The sequence below is a fragment of the Sphaeramia orbicularis genome, chromosome 24, assembly GCF_902148855.1.
Source record: "Sphaeramia orbicularis chromosome 24, fSphaOr1.1, whole genome shotgun sequence".
Classification (NCBI taxonomy): domain Eukaryota; kingdom Metazoa; phylum Chordata; class Actinopteri; order Kurtiformes; family Apogonidae; genus Sphaeramia; species Sphaeramia orbicularis.
The window spans coordinates 25,498,621-25,522,309 of record NC_043979.1 but is presented as its reverse complement, the minus strand read 5'-3'; the positions used below and the strand labels follow the sequence as shown (position 1 = coordinate 25,522,309).

The following is a 23,689-nucleotide window of genomic DNA, read 5'->3' as shown; positions in this document are numbered from 1 at the left end:
ACTTTAATTCAGCTACAGTTACATTTAAAGGAAGACAAACACAACTTATTGGCGAACTATTCAGTAATGGCATCTACTGGGTTTTATTTACAGTATATACACAGCAAATACTCAAACATTTTACATCCTTTTTACAACAGAGAGGATTTCAGCAAATATCAACAGGAGATCAGATATTAGTCAGCTCCTGTTTGTGTCTCTGGAGCAGCAGAAGCCGAGTGTCCTCCTCTAGATGTTCAGGAATAAAAAAAAATAGTCTGAAAGGTCACAGATCCTGTTTAATAAAAGCATCCCACTCCCATAAACATAAGTTGTACAATGCAGCTGCCTTGAGATCATTTTAATCTACTGGAAGAAAATAAAGTATTGTATATGCAGCTGTGCCAGAACATCTGTCAGAAATGTTAGAGAAACTAGTCTCTGTGGATGGGGAGGAAAAACCCTTTGAGCTGTAGAGTTTTGGTTAGTTGTATATTTATTTCTAAAGCAGCAAAGCAGAATTTCTCTCAGTGGTTGACTTAAAACGTATGTGGAGAAATGTAAAAGCTATTTGTCTGTCAAACATCTGAGGATCCACATTTGAAGTCTGTCCTCAACTCAACCAAGAGAGTCCGATCTGCATCTGGGTTTCACCACAACAATCAAGTCTGTGTCTTTCCTTCAGTTTGTTATTTCCGCCTCTGCTGTTTCTTGTTCTGTCACATCATCCTCTGCTTCCTCCTTATGTGTGACGTGGCCGTTCGGTCTGTCTGAAACTTTGCAGAGCATTTTAGCGTTGTGCTCCTGCGCCTTGGCCCTCAGAACAGCGATACTGTTCTCCCTCAGTTCCTCTTTAGAAATCTCAGACTTTGTGTCTTTAGTCCGCTTCTCTTTGTCCTCCTCCGTCATCTTTTCCACTATTTTCTCCTGTGGAGGCGTCGGTGTCGTGCTGCTGGCTTTGCTGGGGGAGGTGTGTGTAGTTTCAATGGATTTCTTGTGCATACCTGATGAGAAGACACATTATATGAAGTTAGGTTTTAAGACTCAGCACCATCTGTTTCACTATCACTGTGACACAGACACTCCAGGCTTTCACAATACCCATTTCCCCTTATTTGACCTTCTGTCATAGAGCTCAGTCCAATGGTGTAATTTGATATTGGTGCATTTTGGGGATTTGATTCTTAAAATTATGCAACTTCGGAAAACCCTGTAGGTTTTTGACAGTGAAATAAAGTGTGAAAAAGAGCAGAGTGAGTGGTTTGATAAATGGATTTGAGTTCTTATTCAGTTAGAGCCACCTAATTGATTTATACTAATCAATTGACATGTGGCAAAGGAGGAGATTTAGTCTAATCTGTCCTGATGAAGTGGGATTATCACAGTATCGACCGCTACTTCCCATTGACCAGGTGACACTTTGATTGGCTCTGAACATGAGCGGGGCTTAACTCCTCCTGGAGCAATAATACACATTAATCCATATCTTCTATGAGACAGTGTGAAACAGAAAAATGAGTTTATGACAAGCAAAGTAAGATTTTTGGGTTTATCTTGCAACTAAACAGCTTGCCCCCACCTGAAAGATCCTTACATTTGATAATTACTGCAGCGATGAATATGTTTCATCTGCAGTAAAACCATCAGTTTGATAGAGAGCACACAAATTGGACTGTTTCAACAGAAAAAGGTTGTGTGGTCCAATGAGTTCCAGAGTGACAGACGTGTCATAGGTGAATGAAGTGATTACCCATCATGCCTAGCGCCTACAGTACAAGCACGTGGGGGCAGTGTTATGATCTGGGGTTGATTCAGTTGGTCAGAGATATATGTTCAAGAACATTATTAATTAAAAAATTTTTGACATTAAATACTCTTATCCAAATTATGCCATATATATGTCATAATCAAAGCTAAAGGCAGTCCAATTAAATATTAGTCCTTGGAACTTTTTTTTGGTGAGGCTGTTGTAGACCATGAGTTATAAAAGGCTGTTAGTTAGAGGCTGTGTAGTTACCGTGTAATACCCACTTGATTTGCCTAATGTTATTGGCAGAACACAGGGAAAAAAAATTACAATATTCCTACAATTACAATATTCTTTCAACTATAATATTACAATGCAAGATTATAGGTAAAGGCTACTATGACTTGTTGAATATTCACATATTAAGGATAACAAGTTTTAATTTGGCTGCCTCCTTGTATCAAATGATCATAATAAAATTTCCCTGTAAATACCTTGACACAGTCACTTTCTTTTTTGTCCGACTTGAAACATTTCTGATATTTCTAATATTCTGTTAAGCTGTGTGCTCATTTACATTAAACCAAGAGGACTGGAAGAAGTCCCCTTGGTTGTTTTACATTAGTGTTTTGGTTTTTTTGGTTTTTTCAAAATCTAAAAGCAAAGAAAAGGGAAAAACATATGTAATTTTCTCTCTTGAACGTACCTAGTAACCATGGAGCATAGGAGTCTGTGATGCCTTCCTTGGCTGATTTGAGGATGGACTCGGGGAGGGGGATGGAGTGGCGGACCATGGCACCGTACAAGCCGTACTCTGCCATCACACTGCTCCGACCCCAACACTTCTCCCTTTTCCTCCACTTGGCTCTGCGGTTTTGAAACCAAACCTGTAGAGCAAAAAAGCAAAACAAAACAGAATGAAATGATGCTGGCAGGGACATGTGGGAGTGATGGGTGTGTTTCTGCAGCATCTCCTGAATTACAACACAACGCTGGATTTGATTTTGTCACACGGTTACAGCTGCATAGTTCTTCTTTTCTCTGCTTCATGTCTCTTATTACAACTGCACCCCTGTCTGTCTAGAGCCGGGTGAAGAAGAGTTACAATGACATCTGCTGGAGGTTTAAAATACCAGCTTTTGCTTGTGTAAATGGACTGATTTCATCTCTTTTGTCTCTTTTCTTAACCCTTTCATACATAAATTATGAGGACCTAACCAAGATTTTTTTTTTTTCCTAAGTGTTTTTATTCCTCTTTAGGCATGAAAAAAACAATACGTTTAAACATTTTGTTATGAACCTATTTTTCATGGAGTTGCAAAAATGTTCAATCAGCGGGACACCATGTATTTAATTTTTGAAACAAAGAAATGTATTTACCAGCATACTGTGTGAAATATATGTATATATATATATATATATATATATATATATATATATATATATATATATATATATATATATACACACACATATATATATACATATACACACACACACACACACACACATATATATATATATATATATATATATATATATATATATATAATTTCTCAATTTTTAACAGTACAAAATAATCTCCTCAGGTTGGTGAGCAGGAAGAGTAAAAAAAAAAAAAAAAAAAAAGACAAACAGATGAAAAGAACAGCCTGTGATGGTGACAGAATATTTAAGGTCCCTTAATAGATACATTTATCTCTGAATGTCAGCCATTTTCCCCAGTTTTTCATAAAGAGATTTTCTTTTAACTTCAGTTTATATGACAGATGTTCCATGACAAGTATATCATCTATGACTGAAATCCATTGTTTATAAGACGGAGCATCAGTCTTAAGCCAGTTCTTTGTTATGGCCTTCCTCCCGGCCACCAAGACGATCTTGACAAGATATCTGTCTTCTTTATGCACTGATTCTTCCAAATGTCCGAGGTACAGAACAAGACAAGAATTTGGGATTGTATATCCTAAAACCTCAGAGAGCTGAGTGAACCTTCCCCCAGAAGGGTTGGATATTTGAGCATTTCCAAAACATGTGTGTATGATCTGAATCCATGTGATTACATAGTCTCTAACATGGCTGTTGAGTATTCATTTGTTTACTTTTAATTTTAGGTGTGATAAAATAACGAATTAGATTTTTCCAATTAAATTCTCTCCATTTAGGTGACTGTGATGTTGATTGGTGTGTTTCCCACATATCGTACATAAATATATATTTTTTAAATATTGCTAATCTGATGTTTTGTCACATTTTAACATACTGTAATACTAGTTATTGCTCATTTTATGGAGATGACATGAAAAAAAAATTTTGTTTAAAAAAACCTAGTTAATTACAGTCTAATAATAATAACAAGCAATTGATTTACACTGAAACATGTTACTGCAGATCAGGTTTATCAAGAACAGTAAAGTTACAGTAATGGTATGAATGTCAGTGTATGAGATGATCCACTGTGTTGGCTTATATGGAACTAAAACAATAAAATCCATGAATATACAAAAGAACAGCTGTAGAATAACTGTCCACTGTAGTGACCACTATGCATGAAAGGGTTAATATTAGTCTGAGCTGAAACTGAGATAGCATCCCTATGTAGTGTTTGTAACATAAGCTTCCAACATGCAGTATGTACAGTATATTTCTATTTTGTAATTAATCTGGAGGATGCTATTTTCTCTGTGAGAATGAGTGCATGCATGTGCTTGTACATTATTCTACATCTTCAAGTGCCTAAATTGATTTCCACCACACTAGACATTGTAATACCCTCAGCAGGCTTGTGAATATGGATGAGGAAAACAGGAAAAATGAGCATCTTAAAATGGCAGAGGAGGCAGGATGAGATTGCAGGGATTGGTTCTGAGTGTGTCTGAGTGTAAGTGTATTTCACACACATGGAATTAAAAACGATCAAAGCTGAGCCTGGAAAGCTATTCAGGTAGATCTGATGATAACCTCCATCTCATAAAAAGATGGGCCTCAGATGAGCAATCATGCTTTTTGACAGCAGCGGTGTGTGTGTGTGTGTGTGTGTGTGTGCACGAGTGTGTGTGTGTCTTCACATAAGTGTTTCCTGCGAGAGGTGACCCCTGGGGCATAGAGGCTGATTGAAAAATAAGTTAATTTCCAGGTCTGATCGATGAGAGACAGGTGCTCAAATACCACGGGAAATTAAAATGCTCATAGCAGCCAGGCAGATCTCGCACTCGCCCACTGACCTGTGCTAATTAATTTCAATGTAGTTATCATTTCATTTCAGGGCTGTGGCTCGGCTCTGCAGGGAAAGAGGTGAGAAGTTCCCTTCAATTAACTAATTACTGTGAGAGGCTGAATTGGCTGCTAATGTGAAAGAACAGGCCATTGTGCTGATGATGAGGCTTCACCTGGACGACTCTGCTTCCACTTTACACAGATATGTCCAAATATTTCTGCAAAAATCAGACTTTTATCACTTTCTTTGACTATAACTACATTTTTCATCGTGTTAAAGAGACTTAGTTTAAGAATTTCTAATCATTCTGGTGAATACAAAATACTATAATTAAAAGAGGATGTGTTTTTTTGTGTTGGTTCTTTTAAAGTATGATGTGCATAATATTTTTTATATGTATTTTTTCCTATATGTTTTTTTTTTTATTATACGTATAGATTATTTTTGGGTGGTGCACAGACATTTGTCCGCACCTGTATTCTGTCCTCTGGAAGCTCTGTCTTCATGGAGAGCATTTCTCTGGCGTAAACGTCAGGGTAGTGAGCTTCATTAAAGGCTTTCTCCAGCTCCTCCAGCTGATAGGATGTGAAGATAGTTCTAAAAAGGAAAAACAAAATATGAGTGTCTTCATATATTCATTTTCATTTGTTTGAATTAATACAGGTTTTCCTTTAAGAAATAATTTTACATCTTTCACATTTTTCTCACAGCATAATTTTATGCTCATATGATTGTTTTCTTTAATTAAAACAAGACAGATTAAATAAAAATGTTTCTGGAAAAATATAATAACATTTACCCTTTTCTTATTGTTTTATTATAAGTAAACTACATATAAGTGACATTTTAAATGGTCATTAAAAATTAAAGTAACACTATATTTGTCAGAGAAACAGCATTGTTAAACTGTTCACAGATGTTTTCCAAAGTAATGCATGGTTTCTACACCTGAAAACTACAGTCAAAGAAATAACATTTTAAAAAATTGATGACATTATTTAATGCATTATGAGGTTTTATTATGGATGAGGAAAAGGCCTTAATTGTTATATTTCTGACAAATATAATACATATCATGTTTAAATAGTACACGTCGGCATCTATACAGATTATTATTATTATTATTATTATTATTATTATTATTATTACCTGTGTCGTCTTTTCTTTCGTTTCTTGCTTTGACTCATGGATGATTTGGAGAATTGCTTATCACCGGAGGACAGGCTCATGTCATCAGAATCTGAAAAGAAACACAGCAATGAACATAAAATTACAGCCCCGATTAAAAACAAATAAATACATAAATAAATGAATGAATACATAATAATAATAATAATAATAATAATAATAATAATAATAATAATAATAATAAAGACAAACAAAACTCAGCTGAAGATAACAATGAGGGTTTTACTATTGTTTTATTCCTTTTAGAATGAAACTTAAAATAAAGATTCAACATTTAACTCTGCAACAAAATCAGGATAATCAAATGAGTGAGATAATCATTAGATGATCCATATTTCGTTGCAGAAATGTGTTCCTGTCATTGTCACAGTTGTGTTTCACAAAGCGCAGCAGCTGAAAATCTTTGTGAAAATGTTTTGCTGATGTTCACCCAGAATCTCCACCAACAGCAGAGTGTCAGACACTCACCGGAGCTGGAGGAGTGCTGTGCGTCCATCTGTGCGTCCATGTGCGCCGCCCTGTGCAGCGGCTGCAGGTGAACATTTTGCGCCTCTGACAGCACCTCCAGAAAGGCCGGCTGACTGTAAAACGGGTGTATTCCCTCTGGTCCCAGTAAACCCATGCCGACTCCGAGGCCCCCGTGGCCGAGGGCCGACCTGGCGGCCAGGACGTGCGCCCTGTGCGGTAGAGACTCCAGCGGCCGCCTCGGCACCGCCGGCGGCTCCTTGTTGAGGCCGAGCAGCTCCTGGATCCCGAAGCCGGTGCGCCGGTGCACCGTGGGGCCCATCTTCCAAACTGGAGGCGGCTGCTGTGATCCCCCGTGGATCACGCTGGTTTGAGAGGCGGGTTTCTGTTTATTCTCAGTGTCTGAAAGTACAACTCCCTCCTTTCCCGTCATGGCGCAGGGATTCCACTTTTGTCTCCCAGTCTTTCCAAAAAGCAGAGTCCCTGGTGCAATGTGCGCGACGCTCCGTGGGTGCGCTCTGAGCCCCCTCTCTCGGGCGCCTCTTATTTAACAGGCAACAGGCGTCAGCCAATCACAGCAGGAGACTGCACAAGAAGTTTCCACGAAGCTTATTCACCGAACATAATGCAGCTTCTGGCAAATTGATACGAAAATAGCTAATAAAACCCTGATTATGTGGAAGGGCCTTTTCTTAAGACTGATCATTTTATGACAAACTTGATGTTCATGTGGACTCTAAACTAAACCATCTGAACGGTGTGAATTAATTAAGCCTTTCTGCATTTTCGTAAAAAAAAAAAAAAAAAAAGCTCAGTCTTATATCCCATGATTTCATCATCATTTATTCCAGTTTTTTCGCACTGAACGGAGAAAGAGAAATAGAATGGTATTTTATCACTGACCAGCTGGGTTTACTTTCACCCTAAACCTGGTGTGTTTGACTCGGATCATCTGATTCACCTCTTAAACAGATCCATCCAGCTGGATAAATCCCTCAAGTCGAGCAAAATCAGCTTAATTTGCAGCGCGTTTGTCCTCGACATTTGACACTGAAAAGAGGAAAAAATACAGCATCCATCATAAGCTTTTCATATGAAATAATCACAGGTATAAATAGGTTAAAAAGATGTTATTTAAATTTAGTTAATCTTAAAATATTCCAACTATTGCACTCAAAACGCAAAATCCTATAGTATTCATCCAAACGAACCCCTAAATGAAATAAACATATGACACTTTAATTTTGCAGCCTCTGTGAGGACATACGTGTGTATTTTAGTCTAGACATTTCATTTCTTCCTTTTTCTGAGGCATTTTGTAAATTTGCAGTTTATTTAAAGGTTAGATTTAATTTTTTCTGACCCTTTTTGTGCGTAAAAGGTGCGTAAAAATGGAAAAAGCTGTAGAGATATTTGTATTTTTGTAGTAATAGTAATAAATGTGGTATGCATTGTTATTTTTTCCTGCTTTCTGTTGAGTTTCCTTTTTCCGTTTTCCAATCTAAAATCCCTCATCCTGTTATCAGAAACACCGATCAACTGGAAAAACATAAAATAACAAAAGCCAGTTTATCCATCGGTTGATTTATCAGTTGAGCTGGTTATTTTTAACCGATTGATCCGTTAGACTCGTTCTTTATCCTCAACGTCCCATTAAACCCGCACAGTGATTTGCATATTCTAATTAGGTTTGCTCAGTAAATGTTTTGTCTTTGGTGCCAGTCTGCGCATCTGTTGATAGGTTATTAAGCTTTTTTTCTTTGACAGGTCACATGATATATAATACAATGTCCCAGTTCAGAGTATTTAGGACACACGAGGGTGGCAATTAAATATGAGACAAACAGAGGACCACATACCAGCGCAAAACAGCAACAGATTTATTTACCTCCTGAATGTTTTGTGCGGAGCAAAGTGTTGGGGTGACGCGCTGCTTTTGCGCAAATTCTGAAAGTGCAAGTTACAGAGTAAGGATGTCAGGGGAAATTATCTGCAGCTTCTCTTCCCACTCATTTATCACAGTGGGAATTGAGTTGAAACCTCAGCACAATTCCAAACTCACTGAATTGTGAAATGAAGTGGAAATACTAAGATGTTTCTCTCTGTTTCTGTAAACCTAATCCTCTCTAATCAGCTATTATTCAATTATTGCGGACTTCAAATCATTCGGAGATAATTTGCGGCACACTTTCGGACATCTGGGCGGATAATTACTAAAGAGAAGAGTTTATGGAGATGAGAGGACGCGCTGGATGCAAGCGGTGACACAGCCGTATCAAAGGGACATGTGGCGATGAATATAAATAAATGGATGGTTCCTGTGGGAGCGTTTGGCACCCGCGCGCCGTGCGTCAGGCTGTCCCACGGTCAAACCCTGCGCAGATTTACCACTGCTGTGTAATCTGAGATATGATCAGGACGCATTTCACCTCACGTCTTTCATTAGGCTCTTTGTTGTTTCCTGCAAATCGTTCCTCAACAAGCATAAACTGTTATCCTCTCAGGAAATTAAGTATAGCACAGAGTATATATGGATAAAATACTATCTTAACCACAGAAATATTAACATATATAATCAATTTGAACCATTTAATGTGTTCCAAAAGACAGATTAAATTCTGGCCCTGATATGAAAATACCGAAAGAGAGGTCTAAATCATCCTAAATTACCTTCAACATCTCATGAGAAGCTATTAGAGAGACATTTCATTAGCGCTGAATGAAGAGATCAATGCCATACACAAATAGCTATGCTAATGAGGTTTACACACACACACACACACACACACACTATGGGGACTTCTGTGCAAAAACATAAAAACATAAACCTAACATAACACGAAAAACAGCTTTTAACCCTAATATTTCATGATTTATAGCCTACCTTAACCCCAAATCAGAAAAAGTTGGGACAATGAGTTAAATTGACATAAAAACTGAAACAGAAAAAAGAACATTACTTAACATTCACCCTATTTTATTTTATTTTTATTTTTACTATTATCTTTTTTTTCCCTTTGGATTCCAAAAAAGTCAGTGCAATAAAGCATTTAACTTTCTTTCCCCAACACTTGCAAGTAAAGAGTTGTCCATGAAGTTAGACCAAAATATTACTTGTACTTCAAATGATAGCAGCAATGTGGTTTATTCTTGATAGATAAAGTGTAACTGCAACTCAGTTTGTAATCATTAGTACAAATATTCAAGGTGATTACTGATGTGTGTAAATAAAAATATAAACAAGAATGTGTCTGGAAACAAAATGATTCTAACCTTACAAGCAACAGTGTGTATGATTTTACATTAACGACTGTGTACCTGTGAATAAATGGAAACACATGCAGTTTCTGCCCAGATCAATGTATTTCTATTTTTTAGACAAAACACACTATACCATACAAGAAAATTAAGTGTGTGTGTGGTGTGTTTCTGTATCCTTTTTTGTGGGACTATGAAATGACAATCCTGTGTTTAGGCAGATTTCACAATGCAAAGGGGTAAAGGTGTTATCCTTGGATCTTTATGGCAGTAATGTCTTGGGGTGTCTTTGCATGTCTTGACCTGATCAGTCCATTCATCCACATTAGCTGTTGCATTTTGTTCTGCAGAGTTGTAAATCAGCTGATTGTAAAGGTTCCGTTACACTTGACTGAGGCTCCTGTGTGTTGATGTTTCCACAAACCAGAAATGAGATCAAATAATGATGGATTTAACATGATGCGTTTTGTCACTAACATAGACATGGAACAGTCCGATCCATGATGCATCATATCATGTTATCCTAATAATAATACTGATAAAACGACTGATCCTTTATCGAGTAGAACTCTTTAAAAAATAGATTTTAGCTGCAACAGACTTGGTCAGTGTGAACCACGCTCTGCTTGCTCTGTCTGATGTATTTTTCTTTGTTTGAGGGTCCAGAACTGGCTCTTCTAATCTAGCTAATTGCCATTTCCCAGAGCTCGGCCTTTAAGAAGAAGAGCTGGGTCACCAAACAGCCGTTGATCAAAACATCCTATTAAGGTGAAGAAACAAAAGGCTCTCACAATGCAAACAATGTGCCACACTGGCAATTCAACAGTTTGCTCTGTGGGCACAAAGCATTAATTAGGGCAATAACTTCATGCCATTGCCGTTCTATAGTCTCCATTTCTGTATGAGTGCATCTATTTATGCTCTGAAGTTTGCCGGAGACTCTGACTTGTGTGTGCCACATTCCCCTGTTGCATGCACAGATGTGTTATTGGCATAATGAGGGAAATGCTTTGGGAAAGAGTGGGAGAGAGGCCCACAACACTGAAACTTTTTGGGCAAACTAATATTCCTCAATGTGGTTACTGGTAACAAGAATTGACATAATTACTTGGGCCCATTTCTTGTCTAATTAGCACACTTCCACAGTGGACAAGGGCTAGCAGTTAGGCAGGAGAAGGGAATCGGACAGGCATGGCAGTAGCAACACAAAAAGGGGCCCCTGGTTTCAGCGTAATTAGGTGAGACAATGCCCCCGACTGTTTTGAGCTATGGCAGCGGCTCGGTGCTGGGGCCGAGCAGGCGAGCAGACGCCCCATGATGTACATCTCCCTGAGACCCTAATAAGCCCCTAATTGTCCTTTTTTTGATTCACATGGGCAGCACCAGCAGACACGAAGACAGCTTTGGTCTCCTGCAGTGAGCTTGTCCTCATCCTGCAGTCAGGGAACAATCTGAGTTGACTCACTCAGGATCTTTAGTGTTTGGCCCCAGAACTTCAGACGTCTTGTGTTAATGTCCAGTGACAGAGTCCCAAACCTGGACGACTGCCAACAGGGTTTATGGAAGAGACACAGGAGCGCCATATTTCAACATTATGTCATCAGGTTCATTAAAATGACTTCATTATAGTCCATATATTTGGGGACAGTTGGTGTATTTAACAATCCCGACATTACAACTTCACATCCCAAATGAACTGTGATTTTTGATTGATTTTTGGATTGTCTTTTGCCATTTAATTATTTTTCATGGGTCAAAAATATTTACATCATTAAAAGGTGAATTTATTGAGACCAGTTCAGATCAGCACTTTTTGTTTATTAGTATTTATTTGACTGCTGATAATCCTGGGGTTCTGAATATTAAAATACATCATAAAGCATACATGCATAAACAGTCGCGGAAAAAATATTAGACCACCCTTGTTTTCTTCAGTTTCTTGTTCCTTTTATTGCCTGGTGCATTTGTTTGGGCAAATATAATAACAACAAAAATAGCTCATAACAGTTTAATTTCAGAGCTGATATCTAGCCATTTTCTACGGTTTCTTGATAAGAACCAAAATCACTTCAGTTCTTACATCAATATCCATGGCATTGTACTGCAAAAACAGTGCTTTTAGGCATTCCATGTTTTCTTTTCTGTCTGTTTTAGTCACATGAGACACACAGGAGTTAGTACTTTATTGCATAACCATTGTTTTGATGACTTTTGATGGTCTAATAATTTTTTCCGCGACTGTATGAACACTATATTACTGCATTTTATCTAACAAAAACCAACGCACAAGCATGGGCAGTCAACCAAGAGCAGTGATCCTAAACAACTTGAAGTTCAGTGTGTAAATTTTAGAGGGATATCAAGGGGTTTAATCACAGACACATTAGTGTATAATCACGGGAATAGTTGTGTTTTTGTTGCTTCAGAATAAGTTAGAGTTCACCTACTGTATCTTTAATTATTTTTTCTATTTTATAGCAAGTGCAGCAAGCATTAACCAGTACATTTAAATCTGGACCAGAGTTAAAATCCCCTGAAATTTTAGAATGAACACAACAAACACTGACTGTAATGAGAGACTTATTGTGCCTTTACATCCTCCATAGTGGAGGATAATCAATTGGTTACAATCCATATAATCACCACTAGAGGTCACTAAAATATCACACACTAAATTTGATAAATACTTCTTGAGTGAGGAATTATTAAACTAAAGTTAGCAGGTAGATGTGTGAAATGATTAAGTATTTGATCTGAATGTTGTTGGAAAATCAATTAGGTGCTAAAGTATTGAATATGGCTATGTGGCTATATGTTATTTTAGTTATTTATTCCATTTCTTTGCTCTATTTATTATTATTGTGACTTCAAATTTTTAAATTTTATGTTCTTATCCTGATCTTTATCCCAGACTATTTTTATCTTGTCTGGGTTTTTATTGTGTTCTATTGCATCTTGTTTTAATTTATTTGATCTTATTTATTTATTTTATTTTTTTACTTATCCATGCTGCTATACTGATGAATGGTGGAACACTGAGCACTTTTTGTCCTGTCTTTTTGTTCTGTCTGTAAGCTCGATCAAGTACCTGTTTTACATGTTCAATGTTTGTCTTGTTGTAATATCAAAGCAATCACCTAGACTGCAAAACAAATCTAACTACTGGTACAAATAAAGTAACCTTGAACCTTGAACCTTGTGTTAACTTTTGTAGATCCCTCTAATTTACTGCCCAAAAATGTAAACATATAAAATCATCATATATCAATACTTTTTTTTGCATAAATCTCTTAAACCACTTCAGTTCTGCTAAAAAAATATCATATATTCATTTGGGTTTTAATCTTTTGAAAACCAGTTTTAATACATGATCTCTGTGTTGTTATTTATGATTAAACACAAAAAAAAGATATTTTTTATATAATGAATAGTGGGGGAATGGGGCATTGCTGGTGATAAGAGCCTTGGATATATCAAAAAGAAGCAACAACATTGATTTTATTGCATTAGTATTTTTTATGTGAGATTAAAAATGTGGTTTTAGTGTGAGTCAATGGGGAATTTTTTGTCATGAGGGTCCTGTACTGCAGAAAAACTACTGATGCGATGAAATCAATGTTGTTGCTAATCTTTTACTTGATCTTTTACTTGCCACAAGTATTAAATGGAAAATATGTCATATTTTGTAGGTGGTTTTAACAAATCAAGTGGCATCATTTATTCAAACCGGATTGTAAAGGGTTAAAACTGGGAACAAAATTTAACTTTTGGTAGTTTTGAGCAGAGCTGAAGTGGTTTAAGAGATTTATGCAGAAAAACAGAAAAAAGTATTGATATATGATACTTTTATAGCAGTTTTTGCATATACATTTTTGGCTTGACAGTCCCCAGAGGGTGCAAACTGTGTCTGTAGTGTATAATAGGCCTGTAAGAGTAACTGACATTAGATTAAAAAAAGAAAAGAAAAGAAACATTCATCTATGATCTATAACACAGCCATAATGATCACCAAATAAAAAAAGAAAAATGATAAAAATGTACAAAAATGACCTGAGGCGTCCCTAAAGGTTAATTACTTCCTATATCTTATTTAACAGGTTACCTTTCTTTTTTCTTTTAGCCTTAGGAAACCTTGATCCACAAACAGCTGGACTCTACAGGCTGCATTTCAACACTGTGGAATGAGTCTGTTTACACACACACACTGGTCCAGTCCTTCTGCAGATGTACAACATATGTTTGAGGCCACCTCTGATGGCAGGTGGTGTCCAGAAGACTCAATATTCCATAGCTACCCTCTGTAACATCTCCTGCAGTCTTGGCCTCACGGCTCAGAGGAACGTCAATTCAATGTGCCCTCACTCCTTTAATTAGCTGTCAATTAGTGCAAATGAATCAACTCTTCGGCTAATTAAGCAATGCCACCAGGCAGCTCCCATACACATGCCATTGTGTGAGCAGCATGAGAAAACCACAGCTAGCAAACTCACTTTGGATCAAGAGTGCAACTTAACAATCACACTGACTCACTGTGTGCAGGCAGATGTACGCAAGAGTGTTGGAGGTGCAGAGGCGACTGTTAAAGACTTGACTATATTTCTTTTTGAGTTTATTATGAACTGGTAAAAGTATGAAAAAAAGATGTAGGTACCATAATTCAGTCATTTTCCTTTTTAAAACAACAATATTTGCTCCATATTTATGGCCTGTGAAATAGAAAACCATAAGTCTTCATTTAACTGAACAAAAGGACAATTATTGTCTGTAATTATAAGCTGACCAACTTGTATTTTTTTTTAACTCTTTAAAACCTGATGTGTCATCGCTGACACACAACCACATATGCAGGTTGGATGGCTGTAACTCTTTCACTGTTTGTGCAACTGGAAAAATTCCAATGGTTTCTGAAACCTCAGACATTGCGCTTTATCGGTTTTATTGAGTCATTACAGTAATTTCACTCATGCCTTACTAGAAGCTGGAAAAAAAAGCCATTTTAGCAGAATTATAATATGCTGTACATTGTAAATGATTACTAGATTTTGAAAGATCTGGAAAAAAAAAAAGTGCTCAGGAAAAATGGGCAAACAGACTCACTCATAGCATATTTTCTAACCTTTTAGTTAGTCAGAATAAGAAAAAAAAGTGCAGGTGAACCATTTTAGGCTTAGAGTTTAAAGGGTTAATCTCCACTTTTTCCTCTCACTAGCAGCTACAGACTCTGGAAAAGTACTTTCTTTATGAACCACATCCTTCATTGACAGTCACTGTGGATGTAATCTCAACAAACATCTGTTCATTTCTGACAACACAAAGGCCTCACCTTTCATTCTGATTGAACTTCCTGCAGCACATTGTTGGTGGCATCACACAATTTTAGACTCCTTTAGAAAATACATGAAATCTGAAAGATGAGGAGAGTTTTGAGGATAAAAAGGTTATTAACATTCAGACACATAAAAAGTTAATAATGTTGATAATGTCTACAATTACAGGTGGTCAGGAACCAAACAACACATGGGACTAACATAAAACCTGGGGTGTGTCCTGCATATATATCAGGACTGATGAGACAGTTTAAGACAGATATAAATGCATTGTAGGACAGTCAGGTGGACATGGGAAAACAAGTGCACTGGGAAAAGCCTTATTTATTATTGTCTTTCTGTTGTCTCTGGTATTGTCTCTTTATCCTCCAAAATGATCTGCTTTTATGCACATTCATTTCAACTCATTACCATAGTTCTACCTCTATAGTCACTATTTTTCTTTTACATAAAATTATACCACTTGTTTTTAAGTAATAAAGAAGCAGAGGTTGTAAATTATTTTGACTGTAGTTCTGAACAGGAAAAGTACTCTTATAATGATGAGCTATCACAGACTGGACAAGTTTAATCAGTGGCTAAAAATCATTTCAGTAATAAGATCCATTGTCCCACAATTCAATCAACAGGAAACCCTGATAACATTTGTTTGCAAACCATCCATGCTGTTTAGGGTAAGTAGGTGAAAACACTATACTTTTGAATGAAAATGTAACATATTTGATGGGATTTATGGAAGTCTAATTGCAGAAATAGGATATACAGTCGTGGAAAAAATTGTTAGACAACCAAAAGTCATCAAAAACAATGGTTATGCAGTCAAGTACTAACTCCTGTGTGTATCATGTGACTAAAACAGACAGAAAAGAAAGCATGGAATGCCTAAAACCACTGTTTTTGGCAGTACAATGCCATAGATAATGATGTAAGAACTGAAGTGATTTTGGTTATTATCAAGAAAACCATGGAAAATGCCTAGATCTCAGCTCTTAAATTTAACTCTTATGAGCTATTTTTGTTGTTATTATTATATTTGTCCAAACAAATGTACCTTTAGTTGTACCAGGCATTAAAATGAACAAGAATTTGAAGAAAACAAGGGTGGTCTAATAATTTTTTCAGTGACTGTAATGCACATAATTGTGTTTCCATTGGTGTATAATCACATGAAAATAAGAATTACCCTATTATGTCCTATTATAGTCCACCATGTTGAAGTGCTGGGGTTCTACAGTGGACATCTGGTAGTGAAGCCAAGTGTAGCCCCCAACTCAGCCTCCTTTATGGTGGCTGCACTACAGCATTGTTTATTTTATCCATTCTGTTTTTATTATTATTATTATTATTATTATTATTATTATTATTATTATTATTATTATTATTATCATTATTATTATTATTATTATTATTATTTCAAGGGATAAACTGTGGCATCCCAAATCAGATGGAAAAGATCCCAGAACATTAAAATACACTCCTTACATTTGCAGATCTCTTTCCTTACTTACAATAAAAATTAAATGTAAATGTAGATGAAATGACAATATTATACGGGAAAGTGATGCCACTCCAGACTAGAGCAGCAGTCACATCCAATTCACATCTGACAGAATCTGATCAACAACTGGTAATTACTGTTGTCAACCACTGTTTAACCCCCCTACTTGTCTGAAAACACCCGTGATCAACCAATATCAAGGCATCACAGTATATTTTCTACACCAGGGGTCTCACATCCAGAACACTTTAACTACAACAAGCTGAAAGGTAACTGAATTTTTAGTGACAATGAAAAAGGACTACAGCTAAAATTCTGAAACACAAAAACACAGGTGATACTAACGCACCTTAATGCTGGATGTCCATGGAGTAAATCTATTAAAATCTACTGTAGAAAGGTGGCGCAGTCTGTGGAAGTGACCTCATTTTAAGGCAAAAAACACAATTCCCACTTTTGTTTTGTAATTAGATCACCATAAATCCGCCTTAATCTTACACCCTGAACCTTAAACAATTCATGAGCCAGACCTCTAAAATGACTAAATCAGCACCAACAAAGCATGAAGCACACAAATGTTAACATATATCACAGAGACAATTGTGTATGTTTAATATTGCTGTTAAAATTTAAGCCACTATATATTTTTTTGGTCATTTTTGTTATGGAGTACATTCTTTTAGCAGCATGTAAGCAGTGCCTCTATGTCAGCCCCCCCCCCCCCCCCCCCCCCCCCCCATTCAGCAGCCACTCTGGACCATAACAGGGTGTAATTGTTATTTAATGGATTAAACATTCATCGTTCCTGTGCAAATCCCCTGAGGGACAGATGACAGCATCACCATGTTCACACACTAAACACCCTCCATCCCCCATCACACTCACACAAACACTCAGGGACGCTCATTTGACGCCAGTGTTTGTGCTTAAAATTCAATTACCTACTTATTGATAGCTCTCTGGGGTGCTAAAGAAGTGGACACGGTGCCAGTGGAGGTGCTGATGATTTCCCAGGAGGCTTCAGTCTCCTCTCCACATCTCCAGCTGGATCTATTTCATGGCTTTACTCATCAGCGACGGACACAGATGGAGCATAGGCAGCCGTCATACACCTGCACACACCAGCGCTCGCACACAAACAAACACACAACAAGTTTTTGCTCATTGTACATGCAAGATTGTGATTTTATGTTTGGCATCAGTTGTGGGCAAAATTAAAATATTGAAATAAAATTAATTGAAATGATCAGCGGTGATATATACCAAATTGGTTAAATGTTTCCTGTGTCAACCGGCCATTTATTTATACTCACTGCACATTGATTCTTCCTTTTGCATTTTTTGCTTTATTTCTTTATATTAGTTGTGTGAGTTTCTTTTTTTTCATTTATTTGATTAGTTTAACCTTTATTTACCCAGGTAGTTCCAAGGGATTTAAGGTTCTTTAATCCAGGCCAGGAAAGCCTAACATAACATTGAAAATATATAAAATAAAGCATGACACTAAGCGGCAAGATAGAAAATACAGTACATAAGAAAAAAATCTGCTACAGAACAGCAATTACACTACAACAAATGGTCCCATACAGACAAAAGTTGCGGTGTATTCTGAAGGTCATTCCAAGATAGGGTACAAAACAGGAGAGAGCTGTTCTACCAACTTCTGAGAAAATCTTATAGAGTAAGAAAACACCGTTACATCTATTAGAAAATTGTAGAAGATCACATAATAAAGGTTTATCCATAAAAGAATCACGTAGATTGACTTCATCGTGTTGTTGCATCCATAAATACCTGCATTTAAAGACTTTATTTGTGTTTCCTGAGGACTCTATTATCCAGGATCAAGAAACTAAGAACATGGGCATTATTTACTTGTTTTCTAAACATAGTGTTGGAACCCATATGGGTCATGGTACTGTTTTTATTGTGTAGCCGGTTGGTAGGTTAAAATACGTAACTATAATGTGATATGTGAATTATTTCTACTAATTAAAATAGAAAACAAGGTGATCTCTGGAATAGTTTATAAATGTTGACTCTTAAAAAGCCATGTGAACTGCAGAGGAGAGGTCACAGTCGAAAGATGTAACAAGACCGAAAAGAAGTAAAAGGCACAAGATGAAGAGGATGTGAAAGATGCAACAAAATGAAAATTACTTAGGAGATATAAAACAACAGCCTTAATGCAACAACGTAAAAAAGAAACTTTCAGAGACAGTCAGAAGTCAAAAGTGATGTCATATTACTATCTGTGATTGATGTTACAACATTACAGAAAAGCATCAGCCTTGTTTTGACAGTGGATGATTCAGTAAAAATGTGGACATATTTTGACATATTTTCATCTAATCTGACACTGAAATGGTTTGAGAAACACTGGAAAATACAGATATTATTAAAGTAAAAGGGACTCCAGAGGTAAATATTTATCCTTTTGTTAATGTGTCATTTCCTTGTGCTTGTCTCGGAGCCACAGGTAGGTTAGCCACGCGTCTCCAAGTCCCCCGGGAGGGGGGTCCGAGGAGCCCTCTGCTGCTGCTGCCTTTATTCCTCGCTAATTACAGCACTCATCTCTGCTCTCCCATGAGACTCTTCAACTCTGATGGTGACCCGCCACACTTTGCAGCTCCGCATCACCAGGCAACAGCTGGGGCTGCCTGTCAACTACATGTTAATACCCAGAGGGAGAAAACCTGGAATAATGACAGTGTATGTGGAAGACGGCGCATTTAGTCTTATCATGCACCAGTTTGTAATATTTGCATGAGTTCAGTGATCTGCTATAAGACAACAACAGTAACATTGTCTGTGGTCAGATCTGCAACCCCATAAAGCACATGAGTTTTCATTAGAAAATGAAGATTAATCTTGTTGTCCTCTCTTCTGTCAGGGTCAAAACAGAGTCTACATGTCCCCCAGGATGATACTAGATCAATGAGCGCCACACTGTACTCCTCCCAGTGTGATTGCAGTGACTGTTCATTAGCAAGTAGCTTGGCTTAATGGCCTGCACACTTCTGCTGACTGTAAATCTGCAGACTCCACCCAGGTTCAACCCCCCCCCCCACACACACACACACACGTCTCATCAAAGGGCTGTGAAGAATGAAGTCAGCCTGATGAAAAACAGGAAGAGATTTATCTGTTTGCTCCTCCTCTGCTTCGAAACATCAAGACAAGCTCCTGAGCGCGGAAAAAAATTACAAGAGGTACCTCGCAGAGACACACCCACCGATGCGATGCTGCTGATGTGTTTGAGCTGATGATGATGCCGGAGGTGATAAACGTATGCAATCACTGTGTCTTTCTGTCAGATGTGAATTGAGGTGTGGCAGATGTGGAGGTGACTGAAAGGCAGAAACACAAGTACAAGTCAGATTTATATCATCTACCTTAAAAAAAATATGCAAAAGCAGGCAACTGGGAAAGAAGCAAACAGCTGGAGCTAAAAAGTGTAAACCAGCAGATGATCAGGGAGAGAATTAGTGTATTTAGACTGAGGAGGGAAAGTTAATACAGCATTTCACTCTAAACCTGGTTTTCACAAGAAAGTAAAAACAGTGTGTCAACAACAGTATGTATAATACAGATAATTTCAGGGTAGAGTGGAGGTTTTTAAAGTTCAATCATACTCTTAGGCTTTTAATGCCTACATTTGAGGCACATCTATGGTCTTTTGGCAGTTTATTCCAGATTAATTTACTTGATTTATTAATTTATGACAGCACTGGTACTGCAAAATACAATTTTAACCCATAAAATCCCAAGCAGCCCAAGGCAACCAAACCATCAACTGATCTAAAATGTTTAATACTTGTTGATCCCCTAATTCTATCAATACATGCAAATAAATTGGTGTAAAGTACAGTTTGTCATCTTTTCATGGTCATCAGAAATGACCCATTTGGACGTTCAGAGGCTCTGTAATGAACGTGGAAACACCATCACCTTCTACAACATTGATTCACCAGTAAAACTCATGGAGTTTGATCAATGACAGTGGATGGACACACTTGTTTTTATGTTCAATTAATGATATATTTACTGAAAAAGTCACTTTTTCTTCAGTTTTCTCTTTTTCTGATATAATAACTCACAACTGTAATCTGAGCTTTTATGAACATCTACATGATCAGTGAATTAAATCTAGGAAAATACCTGATTTTCACCGAAAAAAAACACAAAATGCAAGATATAATATTACAATAAATGGTAATAAATCACTTAAGGAAGGTTAAAATATAAAGAAAAAATCATTTGGGAACTTCCAGAAAAGTAACACTGGGTCCTTATGGGTTAATAAAGTTGGTCCTGTCCATGGGAGGATTTAAAATGTAAAATAATAATTAAAAAAAACAAAAAACAAAAACAGATCTATAGATAATACTGGTAATAAAAATACAATACAAAATAGAAAATAGCACTTGTGAGATAAGCACTAAAGTGTAACACCTCTATTAAAAACATTAAAATACCATTGTGTCAGTAGCACTTCCACAGTTTTACCCTTTTAACACAAAAGGCCGATTGTCCATATTATTATTATTATTATTATTATTATTATTATTATTATTATTATTATTATTTTTATTTTTTTTTTAACACCTTACAGTTTGGCAGTTCCCGTTAACTGAGGCCTGTGTACTGACTCTGACTGCAGATAATGTAAAACAAATTCAGTTGTGTGTAGGATGAAAACTTAAAGCTGCTTCACCATGGTTAGATCTGACTCTGGGCTTGATTAGCTGAAGTGACTTGGTTGATATTCTTTAAATGTATAGTACTGTGCAAAGGCCTTTAGCTATTTTGGAGCCTTTAGCTTTGTTGTTTTTATAGGGTTGTAAAGGCTGTGCATCTCTATTTCTAACATGGAAAATGCAGGAAATATGAGCACAGTTGAAAAAAATCAGCGCTAACCAGCTTCTGTAGGTAAAGTCAGTATTTAGTGTGACTTTGGTTTTTATTCAGCAAATCTTCAACTCTCTTGGGTCAACTGTCTGGATGTTTTCTTAAATAATCTTATTATATTACACACCTTCAGAATGTCCCAGAGGCTTTCAGGGTCTCTTATCCTTTTCTCTGTCCAGTTGATCCCATGTAGCTTCTATATTTTTTTTCTGACATGCATTTTGTTTTTGATACTGTTTACGTATTTGCTGTGTATTCCAGTTGTACATATACGACTACAGTGTTTCATTACTGCTACTGAAAAAACACTGAATGAAACTGGGATCATTTGGTGTTCCTCATCTCTGTTTTATCAAAGCAAAAATCTGTTACAAATATATTACAATAACATCATTTCATTTGAATTTTTCTTTTTTTTTTTTTTTTTAATAAATAGGAATTTCTTCTGGTAAAGTCATCTTTGGAAGAAAATTCTTAATAAATCTATAGCACAAATAAATCCATTGTGTAATGATTGAATGCAACTACCCTACAGTTTTATGTACATTTATAGTCAAATGTTCAATAGTAATAAATGTGAGAATCATAATCAGAGAAAAATGCTAAAATTATACAACAAACAACTATAAAGGTTTTTTTTTTTTTCTTCATCTTCTCATCTGTTTCAACTGTATGACTGAAAAGACTTCTTGGATACATCAATTTCATATTATTTGGAGTTATTTTATATCTTATCTCTCATGATTGGCCTCTTTAAGACTTTTGTGCAGTGACATTTTGCAAACAATATCACAGCTTTAAACAAAACACAATGTCTGCTGCTGGTAATAATCTTACATATACTAGTTTAGGTCTTGAATACACTCAAACATCTTCCTCGTTTGTGCTAATTTCAAGACAAATATACTAAATGTAGACATTTTTAAGTAAGCAATGACACTGTGAACCAACAACAACACAGAAGTCAAGATTATTTTGTTTTTTTCTTCTTCTGCATTGCTTACACAAACATCGTTCCACGTAATAAAAATGAGTTGCATCAATAACACGTCAAAGATTGGTAGATCTAAGATGTAATATCAGAGCTGAAGGTCTTTAGATCGTCATTAGATGTTGTTTGACAGTTGGATGATGTCATGGTCTGTCCAGTGGAGAGTGAAGACATGAAGCAGCGTCCCATTCACTCTGACCTTTTCTCTGCAGTTCCAGGTCAAGAAATTTAGGCCACAGAACAATGAACTCTCTCTGTTAGACCATAGCAGGGTGCCGAAACCCTTCACATGCTCCCACTGACACTCAGCCCAAAACTTCACATCTATCTATCTATCTATCTATCTATCTATCTATCTATCTATCTATCTATCTATCTATCTATCTATCTATCTATCTATCTATCTATCTATCTATCTAATTCTCCTGAACTCCTAAACTCAGATGTTAGGGTCTATTATCAGAGATTCTGAGCAATTTTAGTCATTGCATGTAGTTTTCATTTATGTCAGTTCCAGCAATAATAAAAGATTAGGAATTAGTAAATAAATAAAAGGAGCAACATAACCACTCAACCCACAAAACACTGCTGCTGGACAGTTTTCTAATGGATATTTCTAATAATATAACTCAGGCAGGACTTTCTCACATTTCTAAGGTCTATAACATATCTCCCCTCATCTCCTCTCATAACGTCTACTGTTTAATGTTATTTATTCACTCTGAGCATATTTTCTGGATGTACAAACTGTAGGTTGGTCAGCTTTTTTGTCCTCGTGTTTATCAGGTTCATAGTCAACATTATGATGAATATTAAATGCACAATAACAACTAAAGTCAGATATTTGGACCCTTGACCACTGATGCTGAAAATGTCTTACCTCTGTACCTGTAAGTTTCTTTTCCCCTGCTGAACACCGCTGCTGTCTCGCGCCTCGTGATGACGTCACCTCGCGGTCACATCAGAACAGGCACATTTTAGGAAGTAATTAAAATTGGTTAAACATTCACATTGTTTTTAAAAATGTGAATCACCAGATACTGGACTGAGACAACATTTGATCCTGAGTCACTGTCCTTCTAAAATTAATGGGAGTGTATAGTAGTGA

The 23,689-nt window shown here is 36.6% G+C and overlaps 1 protein-coding gene across 1 annotated transcript; it reads right to left on the bottom strand.

Annotated features, from left to right (window-relative positions):
* Positions 1 to 48: 48 nt before the first annotated feature.
* Positions 49 to 7,141, bottom strand: LOC115415065 (visual system homeobox 2-like). Its single transcript, XM_030128495.1, has 5 exons — positions 6,600 to 7,141; positions 6,093 to 6,183; positions 5,417 to 5,540; positions 2,433 to 2,613; positions 49 to 983 (listed from the first exon to the last, which is right to left on the bottom strand). Exons 1-5 carry the CDS (start codon positions 7,027 to 7,029, stop codon positions 661 to 663), a joined length of 1,149 nt encoding a protein of 382 aa, XP_029984355.1. The 5' UTR covers positions 7,030 to 7,141; the 3' UTR covers positions 49 to 660.
* Positions 7,142 to 23,689: the final 16,548 nt, after the last annotated feature.

Bases quoted from the DNA above. Each gene is read 5' to 3' on its own strand.
- LOC115415065 (XM_030128495.1), bottom strand. From the start codon at position 7,029: ATGACGGGAAAGGAGGGAGTTGTACTTTCAGACACTGAGAATAAACAG. The intron at 5,541-6,092 runs GTAATAATAATA...TTTCCTTTTTAG, and splicing joins CGAAAGAAAAGACGACACAG to AACTATCTTCACATCCTATC. The intron at 2,614-5,416 runs GTGCGGACAAAT...TTTGCTCTACAG, and splicing joins TTCCAGAGGACAGAATACAG to GTTTGGTTTCAAAACCGCAG.